The sequence below is a fragment of the Puntigrus tetrazona genome, chromosome 23 (genome assembly GCF_018831695.1).
Source record: "Puntigrus tetrazona isolate hp1 chromosome 23, ASM1883169v1, whole genome shotgun sequence".
Taxonomy (NCBI): Eukaryota; Metazoa; Chordata; class Actinopteri; order Cypriniformes; family Cyprinidae; genus Puntigrus; species Puntigrus tetrazona.
The window spans coordinates 10,159,790-10,176,199 of NC_056721.1; the positions used below are offsets into that span (position 1 = coordinate 10,159,790).

The 16,410-nt window shown below is 38.0% G+C and overlaps 1 protein-coding gene across 1 annotated transcript; it reads right to left on the reverse strand.

The window, feature by feature from the left end:
* Nucleotides 1-2,992: 2,992 nt before the first annotated feature.
* Nucleotides 2,993-16,253, reverse strand: tamalin (trafficking regulator and scaffold protein tamalin). The gene is made up of 8 exons (XM_043224524.1): nucleotides 15,879-16,253; nucleotides 12,701-12,753; nucleotides 11,766-11,820; nucleotides 8,618-8,720; nucleotides 6,884-6,977; nucleotides 6,188-6,254; nucleotides 4,949-5,015; nucleotides 2,993-4,195 (listed from the first exon to the last, which is right to left on the reverse strand). Exons 1-8 carry the CDS (start codon nucleotides 16,083-16,085, stop codon nucleotides 3,699-3,701), a joined length of 1,143 nt encoding a protein of 380 aa, XP_043080459.1. The 5' UTR covers nucleotides 16,086-16,253; the 3' UTR covers nucleotides 2,993-3,698.
* Nucleotides 16,254-16,410: the final 157 nt, after the last annotated feature.

Genomic DNA, 16,410 nt, shown 5'->3' on the forward strand with positions numbered 1-16,410 from the left:
TGCTCTTTATATGAGGACTTATAAAATACTTATATATTGATATATCTTATATTTTTCTATGCAGATATGCAAAGCATGGATAGGTTCTGATGTCATAAGTGTGATTAGTGGTTTGGAAGGACGTTGTTGTACAAAAATCTGCAGCCTGCACCCTTAGACTAAACCAAGAAGCTCTAAAATAGCCTTCAACAAGACACCCACACCTCATTGACTTCCTGTCACAACGGTCACTCAAACCTCTATAAATTTCTTTGTTCTGCTGAACTCAAAATAGTTGACAAAAGTTTGTAACCAGGCTGTTTTGGTTTACCATTGACTCCCACTGTATTTGTTTTCCTACCGTGGAAGTCAGTGCTGACCCAGCCCAGTTACAAACTTCTTTCAAGTATCCATCTTTGTGTTCATCAGAACAAAGAAATTCATACAGATTTGGAACTACTTGAGGGTGACAGAATTTTTTTTTTTGGGTGAACTGCTAAGCTAGACTCTCATAATAAAATGGGTTTGTCAAAGCTAGCAGAAGCACCAGGATCTGTTGCAGACAGTGAAAAAGTAACCAGTTAAATTAAAAGTGAGAATAAAAGTTGCTAAGACAACAAAATAGTAAAGGCAAAACATGGCTGCGTACAGTGATGCTGGCATACGTTTTGTTCCATTTCTTATTTTTAATAGCAGTTTAGGCTTTATCGGGGCCAATAGCTGTGTTCTTTTTCCAAATAAGTCTGAAAAACCTTCCTAATTTATATAAAGTCTATTACGTGGTTTAAGTTCAAACTATTTAACAATACTCCAGTGATATGCAAATTATTTTCACCAGAATATTATAATGCAAAGAGGAAGCACTACTCATTTCGGGCCCCTTCTTCTTCTTCTTCGAGTTATTATATAACAAATTCTAATGAAAAACATGCACATAGACACAGACTGTTTTGTGTGAGGTTTGGAAACAGAATTAAGGATGCAGTCATGCAGTCAGTTTTCAGAAAACAGGAATATCGTTATTGGCGCTGTCTCTCCAGTTTTGCATGTCAGTTGTAACGTCTGGGGACAAAAGACGTTGTGCATGAACTGAACCGATTTTCTCCAAAAAGCTCTTCTTGTTAAGTCAAATATATGTTGTTTTTGCAGTCAATGTAGGCCTAAACCAAAATGACGTTTGGCACTGTTTACTTCCCATGTTAGCAACCACAAACTTTGCAAACACCGCTCTGTTAGCTAAAAGAGATTTTATAAAGATATGTGGCCTCATTTATTAATGGCATATAAATTGCCTTTTTATGTGCACAGACTTACGTTTATGTGCAAAATTTCCATCGGATCACAACGGGTTCCTACGCAAAAACATTTGCTCCTGCCCTCGTCCTCGTCCTATGCTGAAGATGAACTCTAAATGAGGGGGCGAGTACCTGCAGGTAGTAATTTGCATAGAACACGCCCAAACATCTCCATATAAGGGCTTTCCGCAAAACTTTATCGCTCTACTTCGGGCTTGATTTGGTTTAGTTAAATCAGGTTGATTTCTAAATGCGTTTTGAATTAAAGATCCTTTTAAGCCCGCATCTGAATTGTAAAAACATTCGCTCACAGATTTTACGCAAAAAAAAAAAAATCCAGAACCCAGTATTAAAATATACTATCGTGGGTGGCTGGTTTAGACTATAAAAGTTTTAGCATTCCAACAGTACGTGATTGCTAAAGTGCCTTTGCATTTGTTTGTGGCCTAAGAACAGGAGTCATCTGTCAAGTATTTGAAAATTAAATTCTAAGAGATATGTTTCATGCTGCTCATGTTGATCTTTTTTACCCACACAGATCACCTTTGATATTTTGCCTAACAATAAATGTGACTGCACCAATCATTATACCCTTTACAAAAATTTTCTTTGCTAACCATAGTTTTTACCATGTTATTTGTGATAGAACTGTGGCTATACAAATAATAATATGCCCAAAAACCATGTGTAGTACACTTACTATAATAAAACTTAGAATTTAGTAGTAATGTTTACTTTAGCAAACATAATTAAGAAGATATAAATATGCATATTAACAAACTTGAGTGCCCCATCTGCACCAAGCTCCCATCTCTCCTGCTCTGCTAATTGCACACAACCCACTGTCAGCCCATTGTTTTGCCCAAGCATTAAAAGGCTCATTCATGGCTTTGCTTTGGGTCCCGTTGTCTCCCAACTAATTATGCATTCAGACTTTTTTTTTTTTTTTTTTTTTTTTTTAACTACCGTCATGGCATGAAACGACTTCAGTCTTCGAAATCTGCTTAAAAACCCAATTACGTCTTCAGCTGACAAGTTACCCACACACCCGTCTTTCTAACTGAAGACAAAACAATAGCTAATCAAGACGCAGGGAACTATGCAGTACTGACACCAGCGACCATCCAAAGAGGTTCTGACGTAACGGGCACCGGCTGTGAAGGCAGACAAAAGGGAAACGACGTAAAGAGAGCAAGAGAAAACAGAAGGGGGAGTATTTCGTGACCTGGAAGGTCAGGCTGTACACTGGGGTGATGATGCGGTTTGCAAAGCACCATGGGGGAATGCGTTTGTGTGTGCAGACAGAGGGCAAGGGTTCAGCTCTGACCTAAAGGAAGAGAATCGAGGCTTGCGGCCTGGAATCCTGGGGTCACTCTTTAGATGCACATTCCGATGCATATTCCTAACAGCAATCCACACATTCCCTACAATGAATTCGTTTGACATCACTGAAGGTTTCTCAGAGTCCAGCATTAGAGGAACGCAACCAGTCCCTTCATACGACAATACACAGTCTCTGTCCCATAGGATGATGTTGTTTTTGAGGTTAGGAAAGCACATTAGGGTGTAGTCTTTTGTATGAGCTGCCGGTATCGTAAGTGCAAAGAAAAATATTTTGGAAAGAAATCAAAGACATCTGCACAATAAGAGCACTTGTGCTCAAACGGCAGGGAGTTTAGTGTGAAGTGGGCTTCAGGGAAATAACCAGAGAATACGTATTAAAGAACCTGAGGAAAAATACCATCCTTTATTTTCAATCTACATTTTTCACACAAAAAACAAAAAGTTATTTACACACACACATGCCAAAAAAGGCACTTAAATATCCTTCAGGACCAAAGTATTTTGCTAAAAAAAATCCTTCATTTTGTACATCTTCAATTAACAAAATTACAAAAAAGGGAAAAAAAACAAACAAACAAAACATTAAATAAATAACTTAAACATGAACAAAATATGTACAAATGTTTGCTTCTTGAATTAGATGCAAAATGTGCACCAGGAAATAAAGTTAGACCATGTTAATAAACTAGTTAAAGGAGTTGACAAAGTCATTAAGACACGCTGGTCCACATTTTTTGGGCTCGTTAACTTGTTAATTTTTATATTATGTTACAGATTTTTAAACAATATTCCAGCGACAAACAGACATCCACATATTCTCAGCATTTTAGACTAATCTTAATACTTCAAGTCTAAAACTAATATTTAAAGTTGCCCAACCAATCTTTAGCCAATTAGTCATTTACCAACTTGACCAAAAAGGCTCTTAATTTTTCTCAGAAAACAACACTTTTATAATCACTGGATTTTTCTTTGGTTTATCTTGGCGTCCACTTTTGGTCTTCGGTTTCCTTTTCGCTCGTTTTAAACATTTAGTCTTTGGCAAAGGGAGTCTTTGAATTCTCAGTTCGCTTTTGTTTCTCACAGTTTGCTTTCCTCTTCTTCCAGGGGTCGGTTGAGTCCGGGAATGTACTTCAACAGCCTCCGCCTGAAGCTCTTCTGTTTGGGTTTGCGCTGCAGTGTGCTGAACCCGCCGCACTGCTGTTTCTCTCCGTTAGGCACCGAGGACGACGGCGGCTGGCCCCTCAGGTAACTGCGTGTGCTGGCGCTGCGGGTCAGGGTGGTCTTGGCAGTAGTGAAGAGCTCGCTGGCAGGACGAATGAGCCGCGGACGGCCGCTTTGAGTCTTCTCTTGTTTGGCGTCAAGCTCGTCGTTGCTGGAACGCTCCCCCTGGAAGATGCAGGTTTGGTAGAGGGGGTCGTCCTCAGTTGTGGCAGCACTAAGATGGCTGACGCTGCTGCTCGTGCTCTCAGTGCCACGTAACGCGCGCATGGCAGCAGGGCTCGGAGCTCCCAGACTACCGTATAACCCGGCGGACTCCAGAGACTCGTACACCGCCACATCACTCATGACGATGCCTGCGAGATTGAAAACAGATAGCTAAATTAATCTCTGGAAGTGCCTTCATGCAGTGTGTAACATGCTGCAAAGTTTTAAATCTGAAAGTGCACGTGTATGAAGTTATTGTCTCTCAAAAGAAAGTCAATTGTGAATCATTGAAACAAGCCACTTTTAAAACGAGCAGTTTCATGCTGACGTCAACGTGAAACGTTAGCATATTGCATAAAATAGTGGTTTACACAGAACACAAAACAGCACCGAGCTGTGAAAATAACTCCAGTTGGACCAATCACCGTGGATTAGCATCATGCAAAGGAGGGGTAAAAATAAGGTGTGATCTTTTGCAAGCAAGCATGGTAAAAATAAATGCACAAGACAATGAGTGTGTTTTTCTGGTCTTGCATGAATGCCAAACTGTTGTTAGGGACTCTCAAAACAAAAATACGAACCTTTCATTACCCACAATAGGGGCACTTTACTAGAAAAGTGCCCCCCGTTTTAGAATTAGTCTTTAAAGGATCCTGCAGGCTATTAAAGTATTATGTTGGTATGCTAACCACACTGGAAAAACGTGCTTCTAAATACGTTTTTCTTTATTTACCACATTCTTAATTTGTCTATCACAACATTGTGCTAACAGGAAGGGTTTTGTGTGACAAATACATGCAGAAGTGTGCAAACGTCATGCGTCCAACCTTTAGTCGTTTTTGGAACAAGCTCATTTGAAGGCCTGGTGCAGTAAAGAACGCTATCATGAGCTAAAAACTCACCATGCACAAGCCGCTGCTCCTGCACCATTAGAGATCTGTATTCATCCCATTTCTCATGCAAGGTTTGCTGACGAGACAAACAAAACAAAAACATATTAAGAGTCATTTCATGTGTCATTCAGATGGTCTGTTCATTTATTTTTTTTCCCATCATCATCACAGAGAACAAGGAAGCGTGTGGTCCGTGAGGTCAGACAGTTTTCAGTTCTCTATTGCTACTTCTCACATTAACAAACCAAATTTGAACTCATTGTAGAGTTCTTTGCTGCATGGGTACATTTTTTTTTTTTAATCATCAAATTTGGTGAAAATAAGTTAAACAAAAAGTTAGTTTGTCGTAATACTAATAAACTTCATTTTTGTATTTATTCTGGCATCCTGTGTTTTATCCATTTGACAGAATTTCATAAAAAGGGATGCACCTATTTCACAATAAATAGATGATAAAAAAAAGTCTGCTCTTTGCTATGGCAGACAACTGTTAAATTGAAAATATTACAATGTAGGTTTTGGCATCACAACATTATGATGTAAAAAAAAAAAAAAAAGAAGAAGGTAATTTTAAGGTTTGCTACATTTTTCATTTAGCAGTGTTATTAAATTATAATGTTTTTAAATGTTTTATTTTTATATTATTTATTTAATGCAAAAGTATTTGTGAATAATTTAAATTAGTTTTTCAAATTTTCATTTTAATTGTACTTTAACTTAAATGTGTATAATTTTAAACAAAAACTTACATTAGTAAATTAAAAATGTGTTCTATTTAGCTTTAATTATTTCATTATTAAATTGAGTAGTATAGAAATTTCAAATGAATACAAATAAACTGAATGTAGCTCTAACAACGGACATCCTTTGTGCCAAAACGTTTAACTGGAATACCACAGAAGTGACAACCAAAAATGAAACCATATTATAGTTATTTAAACTTTATGGCCTAGGCTTCTTCAAATCACATATGAGAATTTTCTAAGGAATGTAAAAATGTGCCTTGCTTCTTTTCGGGCAGCGCTATGTCAGCTGTACTGTGGTATGTGAGGATTAAGACCGGCCTGTCACTGGAACAGGTGGGCTGCGAGAGGAAACAGGTGTGGCCAGCGCTAGTGCTCGGTGCCAGACCGGGGCAGCTGTGTTTAAGCTAGGCTTACATTACACCGCTTGTAAACGTCTGTGTGTACGAGACGACACGCTGCTTGATTCGAGCACGTCTGTGTACATGTGGTTCGGGAGATTTACCTTTAGATACTGCAGCCGAGCTTCCAATTCTGCTTTTCGTATAGAGTCGCTATACACAGTTTCTAGCCTAGACGCAGGAACAAAACACAGCGTTGCATGACAAAGTCACTTCCTATACTGTGTGGTATTACACTTCAAAGCCTCAATCTATTAAACACAGCAAAGTCAAAGAGCTCTTTAAAACGGACCACAACGTGTCTGAATATGAGCTTAGTGGTAATACAAAACTCCCCTTCCCCCAAATATATATTATTTCAGGACGGGCATTGGTGATATGGATATGAAGCGGGAACCTTTTTTTAATGGGCTGCAGTAAACTTTCTCATTTACAGAATAACACCATGTTTAAAAGTGGAAATAATTGGGTTAAAAGCCGTGGAGAGGGAAGGCATGAACTTCTTTGCATTCATGTGGTTCCCATCACTGGTCTCCACACTTTATAAATGGAGGTTCATTTTCACTGGCCTTTTATCTTTTATTAAACAGGAAATAAAAGGGGGAGAAGGAGAGTGTGGTTCCAATCAAGTAATAGCTGATCTAATTTTTCATTGCTAATCAAAGACGACCACAGGTGCACATGGAACAATTTAGTTTTAAATTTAAACTTTTAAAAGTTTATATTCTACTTTGAGGAAAAAGTCACAATTTCGCCCATTTAGAAAATCAGACATGGTAGAACAGCAAGTATCTACATACCTAATGCTGTTGCCTGATGATTTAATGAGCTGGACGATTTCTTTATGGCGAAAGCCGTCCACAGAAGTGTCATTCACGCTGGCAATCGTGTCTCCTACAAATCCAAGAAAAAGTGTTAAAACGAGAATAGATCTGATTGGATATTGTGCAAGTAACATTTTGTGTACTGTGTTGCATTGACTGCATTTATGATGCTTGTTTTGACCTTCACAGAGCTTGGGATGCATAGTCACTACTCATTTTTATTGTATGGGAAAAAAAAGCAGCACGAACACTCTGCTAAACATCTCCGTCTCTGTTCCACTGAAGACAAGTTATACAGGTTTAACCATGAATGAACAAAAAGTCAAGTTTCTTGGAGGATTTTGGAAAAGACATCTCACTAAAGTGTTTTGGGACACATCTGCTGGAGAGGGGCTGGATTGCGCACATCAATATGTAATGAAACAATTCCTTTTCTCCTTGGAGAGTTTTGGGTTTTCTTGTCTAAGAATGATGAGGTCATGTGCTTTTGAGAGACAGGCCAAAACAGACAATAGCGCAAAGCATGCAGGGAATGCAGGAAGCGAAACCAACACGCTCACAACAATTCTGAGTAGGAGTTCCTCTTTACATCTGATCTGACATCAGTTTATCTAGGAGTTGTAATTGTTCTATTTTGAACTTTGGGGAACATGAACTGATCTCGGAACAGAGCAAACGGGGGTTTTAGATGCATAACTTTGTTCTTTTTTAAATTATAGAAAAGAATGCAGATTCTGCATATAAAATGTCTGGCAAGCGCTTACAATAAAAGGCCTGAATAGAGCATTATAGGACAATGACAGATGTATTTTTAGAAAAGCATTTGTTGCACTTGTCAAACTTGCTCTCTAAACTCTAAATAAGGTTGCTAATAAGTTTCTTCAAGGACTAAGACTACTACTACAAAATGCAGATTCAAAAATTTGTGGTTAGCAAGCTTTTTTTTTTTTTAAAGAAATTACTTGAGCAAAGTAGAATACACAAGAACAGTATTGTAAAATTTATATTAAATTGAAAAAAAAAAAGTTATTCTGAAATTTAACATTTTATAACATTAATGTTTTTATTGTATTTTGATAAAATAAATGCAACCTTGCTTAGCATAATAAACTTTTTTTAAACACCTTTAGGTATACCCATTGACACATTGATCAATTATCTAAAAAATTTTTTTAAGCTTAAAAATGTAACAAATCTTATATGTGGTATAAGTGACAAGAGATATGTCAAGCAGAGGAAGAACGTGCTAAAACAAAAAGGAAAAACAAAAAACAATGTTCAGAAAAAAAAAGCAACACACATGCATATACATATATACATATACACACACACAAAAAAAAATGCCACAGAGTGACTTGACAGTATCTGGTTTTACAGTTTGAAAGTAAAAATCCACATACAGTCGATGTGGGTGATATTCACTCTTGCTTAAACAGCAGGGCTGCCACTCAACTGTCATGGTGTTGAAAGATTGACGAGATCTCAAAGCGAGAAAGCAAGCCTTCTGAAATATTACTTCTATTCACACAGACTCATTTACTACAAAACAGGATATTCAAGAGCTAGAAGGAAACTGATCTTTAAGCTTTAAAACGCACTCCCGTGACCCCAGTGACCGCTCTGAATATTCTAGCCTCTGTGTCAAATGCCGGTTTAGAACGGAAATTACTGAGTAAATATAAAGGGTGGTGTTAACGTGAGCACACTTACCGACTTTAAGTCCTGCAAGTTGGGCAGGACTGTCTTCATGGACTTTGCAAACAAAGGTGCACATCTCCACCGAGTTCTCACTCTGGTGATGCAGCCCATATGTCTGTTGACACACACAATAAAAAAAAAAAAAAAAAAAACAGACTGTAAACAAAGATGTCTCGCCTGCAGAGGGTAACTTTATAAGTATAATCTGATTGCAGATCTACAAAAGTAAACAAAATGAGTCATATGCTAGCAAGGTGTGCCATTTTCTTGTAAACTGTGGCTTATTGTTCGACGTAGCATTGCTAAATCAGGTCTGATAGTGTTTCCACAGTGGCTTAACATCATAATGTGCTCGATGACTACAATGTTGACCTGCGCTGCTTCACAAAGAACTGACTGACAGACTCTGTGCCTTAAAGGATGCTGAACGTGAGGGATGGCTCCAGGTGGTTTACTCGCATGCAAACATCCTTGATAAACAAGCCACACCGAAACTGGGCCATTTTTTGTTGTTTTTTCGGTGTTTGAACTGTAAACGCAGTTCATCACCACTAAACCGCATCAAGCCATCTGGCTGAGGCTTACAAAAACATGTGGATATTCAACAGTTTACACTGTAGCACCGTTTCTGAGAGTTACCAACAGATAAAGCAAGTTTATTTGGTGTTAAAACTAATTTTACTTCTGTAATGTGACCATTTCTAAATTACAAAATTATTTCATAATAATTTCAGTCAAAATATTATGCTTTTAAGAGAACCAAGTTACATTTACTTGGAAGTTGGATGGATAACATCATATCAGTTACTCTACATGGGACAAGCGCTTTGCAAATGGATAATACAATTTAATTAGTGCTGTCAAACGATTAAAATCACACCCAAAATAAAGTTTGTTTACATAATATGAATATGCACTGTGTATATTATTATGTATAAATAAATACACATACACTGTTTGTATTAAATTGGAGATATATATATATATATATATATATATATATATATATATATGAGAGAGAGAGAGAGAGAGAGAGAGAGAGAGAGAGAGAGAGAGAGAGAGAGAGAGAGAGAGAGAGAAGTCGACTTTTCATTAAAAACCTTTGCAAGTATGTTGAAGGACTAGCAACTGGAAAACTGTTATAGATAAAAAGAGTCTATAGTATATCACAGTGGTGTGAGATATTTCAGAGAATGAATACTATAAGTTACCATGCACTTCTACAGAGCAAAAGAAGTTTAAAGCAGAACAGGAAGAGACTTTGTGACACTGTCGATATGCAAAACATCACCTTCGGTTTCCATTACTACTGTAATCAGTAGCTCATGTTGAAAGGCACATGCTGATATACTACATTTATTTGCATGTTGGTGTCCTTGGTATCAGTGGTAATTTGGTTCATGGATGCGTGCCGATTCAGATGAGCATCTGACTTTGCTGTTAGTTTCCTGACGTGTGTGGAGCCTAAAATGTTTGCTCCGGCGCACAATGTTTTCATCAGTCACCACAGAAATACGCTGTGGCTCCAAGATGCTCTCATGATGTTCATGTTTCACAATGAATGACAGTTTGTGTGTAAAGTGTAAAATGTGTAGGAACGCCTTATTTCAATAGCTTTGAGAAGAACTGATGCTGCTGCTCACTTCCCATACAGAAACTCAAAACTGTTGTTGAGGTTAACAGCTTTGAGAGCTGAGAATATTGTTAAACCTCATTCTGTCAAATAGAAAAGGTAAATCTGACTAAACTTTCGGTGACTCTTCATTAAGGTGGTCTTAAAGGAACAGTTTACTCAAAAAGGACTATTCTGTCATCATTTACAGACCTCAAAGACTGACATCATTCAGTAGAGCACGAAAAGAGATGTTACAAAGAACGATCATGCTGCTCTTTAACGTTACAATGAAAGTGAATGAGGAAAATGTTACTTTCAGTTTTTTCAATTATCACATTTATGATGTTATTATGTCTTTGTTTTATCGTGTTAGTTAGTTGTTTTTATCTAGTCAAAATAACCCAACTACAGTTTGACTTAGAATGCACAATGAAAAAGAACAAAAATAAAGAGAATTGTGAAAAATTTACGTTTTTGCAAATGAACTCCTAATAAATTGTGTATTTTAAAACTTCTAAAAAGAAAGTTAATTACAATTAAAAGACAGAAAAGGTCGTATGATTTTATAAATATTATAAATATAAGTGTTTGAGAATTTTTTTTAATTAGTTTCTCATTTACTGTCACGTTAAGAAAAAAAGAAAAACCTCTGTAGTCTTAAATACCCATTGATATATAGTATGGCCTGAACTCCCAATAAACAAACGAACAAACAAAAAAAACGAGGAAAAAAAAGAACCACACACCATTTACAAACATCTCTGAAACGTGATTCATTTGTAAAGTATTTTCAAATGTTTGGAATCGTTCTGTTTCCTTCCTCTTCCCACACACTCCAACCGCTTACGTGAATCTGAGGCACTGAGAGCCTCAGGAGATGCAAAGTACAGACATATTTACATAGTAGATACGGCCAACCGTATCCCTACTGCTAAAACACTCTGAAAACAATGTTGTCTACAGCACGCCATCCTAGAAAACAATTCGTTTCTTGATACGTTGCCTCTCATGTGACAGAAACCTGATGTCACGTCCTGTACTAGAGGACAAAGCAGGAAAGGAGGGGTCCTCTATCCTGAATCTGAACCATTATGCATTACTAAATATAAACTAGCTATCGGGTACATGTGTCAAAACAAATGACATACTGCTTTGAACCGGGGTAAATAATTAGAAATGCAGAATTCATAATCGGTTCCACATTGAGGAACTGGACATTGATAAAGTGTACACTGTGAGGAACAAATTACAGAGAAAACAAGCAGGTTCTTATACCAAGAGGGATTTAGGACTCTGTCACAACTACAACTGGATCAAACATGGATAAACTTTAGCTAATACTTGTTTCTGTCAAAATGAGGTCAAATAAACACTGGTGTCATCGACTAAACAGAGCTATTTAACCATGAATAGATCCTTCATCTACTCAAGTCTGAGCGGCCCACCCACATGTAAACGCTAAGCCACCTTAGAAACGTTGTATGTTATTTAATCACCATTTCAGACACCTTGAATGAATTCAAAGGGACAATTTTAAATTCTTACCTGGATCTCAAAGCCAAAGGCCTCTTCCTCTTTCTTCATCAGGATCACTGTTTTTCTGGAAGGAAAACAAAAAAACAAAATAGAGGGTATTCTGTTAATACGAGCAAAAAAATTATGAGGTTGCTGCACGTATATCGTCTTACTATGACTGATGGTCAGTGCTTACAGGAACATGGATGATGAAAGACCCACAGAGGAAACGCATAATCAACCGCGTGATACTGCAGTTTTGCACTTATGTCTGTGTGGCGTAATGGGAAATGTTTGAAAAAGAACAAAAAGCAAAAAAATAAAATAAAATACTCTGCGTGTGACATCTGAACAGCTCATTTTCAAACTATGTTTTCAGTGCGCTTTCGGTTTCATACTGTTATACACAGTCTGTGTTTTTACAGTTCTCAATTACAGCTGCCTCAGGGTATGACTATCACATAGGTGCATTTTGAACTGGAGATGACTTCTGCTGGGAAAATGGTAGTTGTATACTCATTTGAGCAATCTCTGGATTCAGACGTGTCCATTATGAATACCATGACATGACAAGAGTCCTGTGTTTCTGAAAGCACTAATACATCACTAGGCAATCATGAATTATGCATGCGCATATACTAAACAATAAAGAGATGCATACAGTGAAGAAGGATCATATCTGACCATCTGGCCGATCCATATCACGCTCCCTTTTTAATTCATTCAGGCATCACTGCATTTATTCAGTCTTGCAAAAAGGTCAGTTTATATAAATCTGTAATTGTGGTTGTTTAAGGGCGGATATTTTTATTCCATGACACCTTGGAAAAAAGTGTGAATGACTATGGTCTGACATTTTCATAACTGTCGCAATATATAGAGCCTTTTTTTTAAGGAAGTAACAATGACGCACGCGAACACCAATCAAATCTGTGTAGGTGGAGAACAAGGGGTGACAATCTTACCTTAGCGGTTCTGGAGAGTGTGAGAGGGGCTTCCATTTTTGCAGCCCACCATTCTGTTCCGCACGATGAAGAGAAAAATAGAAAGACAACAAGAGAGGGAAAAAAAAATTAGTGTTTGTGACCTTTGGAATATCTGCCCTTGAACACTGAGAATTTCCCTTTTAATGGACAGGTCTTTCCCAAAGTCAGAGTTGTAGGCTGTGCAACGTTTAATTTCGTGTTGTTTAACAGCTCGGGCGACAAATCACTGATAAAACCTGAAATGCATGTCTGCCTGCTGCTTACACTTTTAACTCTGGCTTGTTTTCTGATCTTATTTTATCTCCAGACTAGGTACACTTATCGCTGCAAGCATCTCTGAAATTATCACATGGTGATTAAAGATGAAGCCAGGTTGGCGAATACAAGTTCTGTCATGTGCTCCAACAGCACTGATGTTCTGGCTGATAACGTAGCAAACCCAACCGAAAGTGTACAACATAAGAATTCATTCATATTACACCCGCTCTTACAGACGCCCATTCAATCAGGCTGTACCTCAACCCCAACAACTTCAGCTTCCCACAAAGTGCACTTTGTGCACGAACCCTCCAAAGCTAGTAAACCGTTGCCTTTCTTTATTTTCATACACTTTGAGAATTGTCATAGGGTCCCCCTCAATGACTTCATTTATTTCCATGTAACTAAGAGTCCCTTGGGGCCAGTTGGACGGGGTAGCAAAGCTCTCGGCCGCACAATACACTGTTGTGGCCCGGCGTTCACGCAAAGTGTAGGAGTCCAGATACAGAGAGCTGTTCATAAACCTGCCCTGCCCTACAATCCAAAAGCTTGGTCATGTAGTACTCCACTGTGAGTAAGCTTTGTTTAAGACTAATTTCCACAAATTAAAACATTTAAATGTTGCAGACTACATTTGAGTGAACCAGCTATTAAGGAGACATTGCGTTTCACCTTAAAATGTCAAAAATTGCAGTCAATCAGCCCTAATTTTAAATAATTTGAATATTTTTTTTCCCCTCAACCTAAAAGACTTTATTTGTAAACAGCATCACAGACTTAGAGGGATAGTAAAAAAAAAAAAAAAAAGTAAACTGTCATCATTCACACTCAATGACAACATTGGATTCCATTAACAAGTATAAAAATGTTAAGCAAAAACATAGAACTGAACCTAAAACAAAACAAAAATAATACAAGTACAAAAACACAGACAGAAGAAAAAGCGAAGGGTAAATAAATGACTGCATTGTCATTTCTGGGCGAGCAATCCCTTCATAACACATACGATATTGTAGATGTTGTTTTTCCCTACCAGATTATGGTTTAGACAGTTATCTATTTGAATATCAAAAACCATTTCATTACACGGTCACCAACACAACTGAACTGACCCCTGGTCACTCAGGCTTTTTCAATTCTGCAGTAAATTCAGTTCTACACCACAAAGGTCTTAGATAGACAATTTGGAGGGGGCTTCACTGCCCAGGACACTTGGTCAGGACCCATAAAAACGACTCTGGCCACACAGGAGGTGGACTCTAAAAGAGCAGCCCAGAATTCAGCAGGGACACATACGAGCTGTTTACAGTTACTCAAAAGAGTTGGTGGAGTCAGACCTGCATGTGGGTGGTCTAAAGACACCAGGAAACACTTTACACCATGAGTGACCATGACACACACTTCAGTGTGTCTAAACCCAAGGGCCAGAACCAAGCAGGCTCACATCTGTACAGTCAAAACCCAAGAGAGAAATTGCTTTTGCCAAAGTAGAGTACACTGTACACTGTAGAAGTGCCCAGCAGATTAATGCCTCTCTTTGGATTTAGAAGGAAGTGTGACAGACTTTGGACTAGACATGGTCTATACCATTTATGAAAGGCTCTATCCATTCAAAATAAAATGTTTAGATATGTAAATATATATATAAAAAAAAAATTACACAATTTTTTATAAATAAAATGTTATGATTTTTTTCCCCCTCATCTGATAATGAGTGGGTTGCTACCTAGAAAGAAAAAAAAAATTGACATTGTGAAAATGTAAGCAATTAATAAAATTATTTTACCACTAAACTGTATAAAAGTTGCATGCAAATTGGTCGATCTCGCTCATGCTGCGTGAAAAATAATGATTCATAGTCATGCAGAAATGAACAAGCATAGCCACTTCTAAATTTCTACATGACTGCTCGCATGTATACATTCAAATTAACTTCATGAGAGGAACCATCATATGCTGATGGTCTCGGATGCACACTGATGGACAGGTGTGAATGAGCACAGGTCATTAAATTCTTTACATGCCATGTAAAGTGTGACAGCTGCTTGAACCATTCAAACAGGGACAACATAGTCTAATTGGCTACCTAATTGAGTCCAGCTACCTTAATTAATGCCATGCAACAGTGCTTCTTACACCTGGAGTACACCATCTTAAAGAGTTACATTCAATAATGGTGGCATATAAGAGTTAACAAAAGAAGTGGAGCTCAACTTGTGCGCTTTCAAACTCATCAAAATTGACTGCTGCATGCAACTGCTGGTTTTAATCAATGCAAACTCATCACAGGACTGTTGTTTCTGTACTTAATTAAGACCAGACAATACCAGAGAACATATTTCAAGATGTTGATGCACGGAGCACAGATATAAAGGTGGAAAACATGTGTAATATAACTTCTAAAGCTCTAGAAGCTGATATTAGTATGAGTGATGAAGTGAGAGTTCAATTTTAACCCAGTAACATGCTGTGGAAGCCACAACTCAACTCTGCTTAATAAAAAAACTGGTTTGCTGGTCTTAGATGGTCTCCCACGTTTTGAGAGACCACATAAACCGTTTACGCATCAGGGTTTTTCTAAATAAGCATCGTCACTGAAAATCTGGTTATAGTCAATATTTCTCTAAAAACAGCCAAAAGCAGCATAAGAGGGTTTGTTGATGTTTGGTTTTAGATGTTCTCCCAATCTGACTATCTGAAAAGTGCATTTACCATCTCAAAAACCCATCATTAGGTTGGATTTAAAACTTTTTTTCTCCAGAAGGGAATCAAAAGTAGATAAATATAAAATCACATGTACTGAACATGTATAACTAAACATGTTTCGCCATGCTACATGTAAACACTTAGGAGTCAACACAGCAAACTGAATCTTGAGTTTCAAAAGAAACGCTCTAACCTTTTTAAAGTTCCTCGGTAGGGTCCCTCCAGAGTAAGCGAGAGTCTTATAATTATAAACCTCAGTGGAGTTTCCTCGGTCCACGGTCCCACAGCTGTCCGATTTGGAGGACGCAAAGTAGATCTCCGTACTGTCATGACACAGCGACCCGCTGTCCGGCTCGCTCGAGTTCAGCTTCTTTACACGTCGGAAAGTCATATTTTTCATAGTCCGCGTGTCACTCGATAAGAACGCAACAGTACATGAAAGAAGAGCGAGAGATAAAAAGTACTGAGTGTGGGTGAAAAGCCACCCACTCGCCACCAGCCAGCACTCCGACTTGTGCAATAACCCCCAGCTCTAGCTTAGTATCAACAGCAGCATCTGCGGACGGATTCGTCGCGTTAGAAACGCACATGTGAAGGAAATACTTGAGTAGGGGCCGGGGCCCCACACAATTGGCGCGATGCGATTGGTCGACGTGCACAGAAGCGATGTTTTGGCAAGACACAACCTGTTTTACAGTTATAATACTGTATTATAATACTATAAT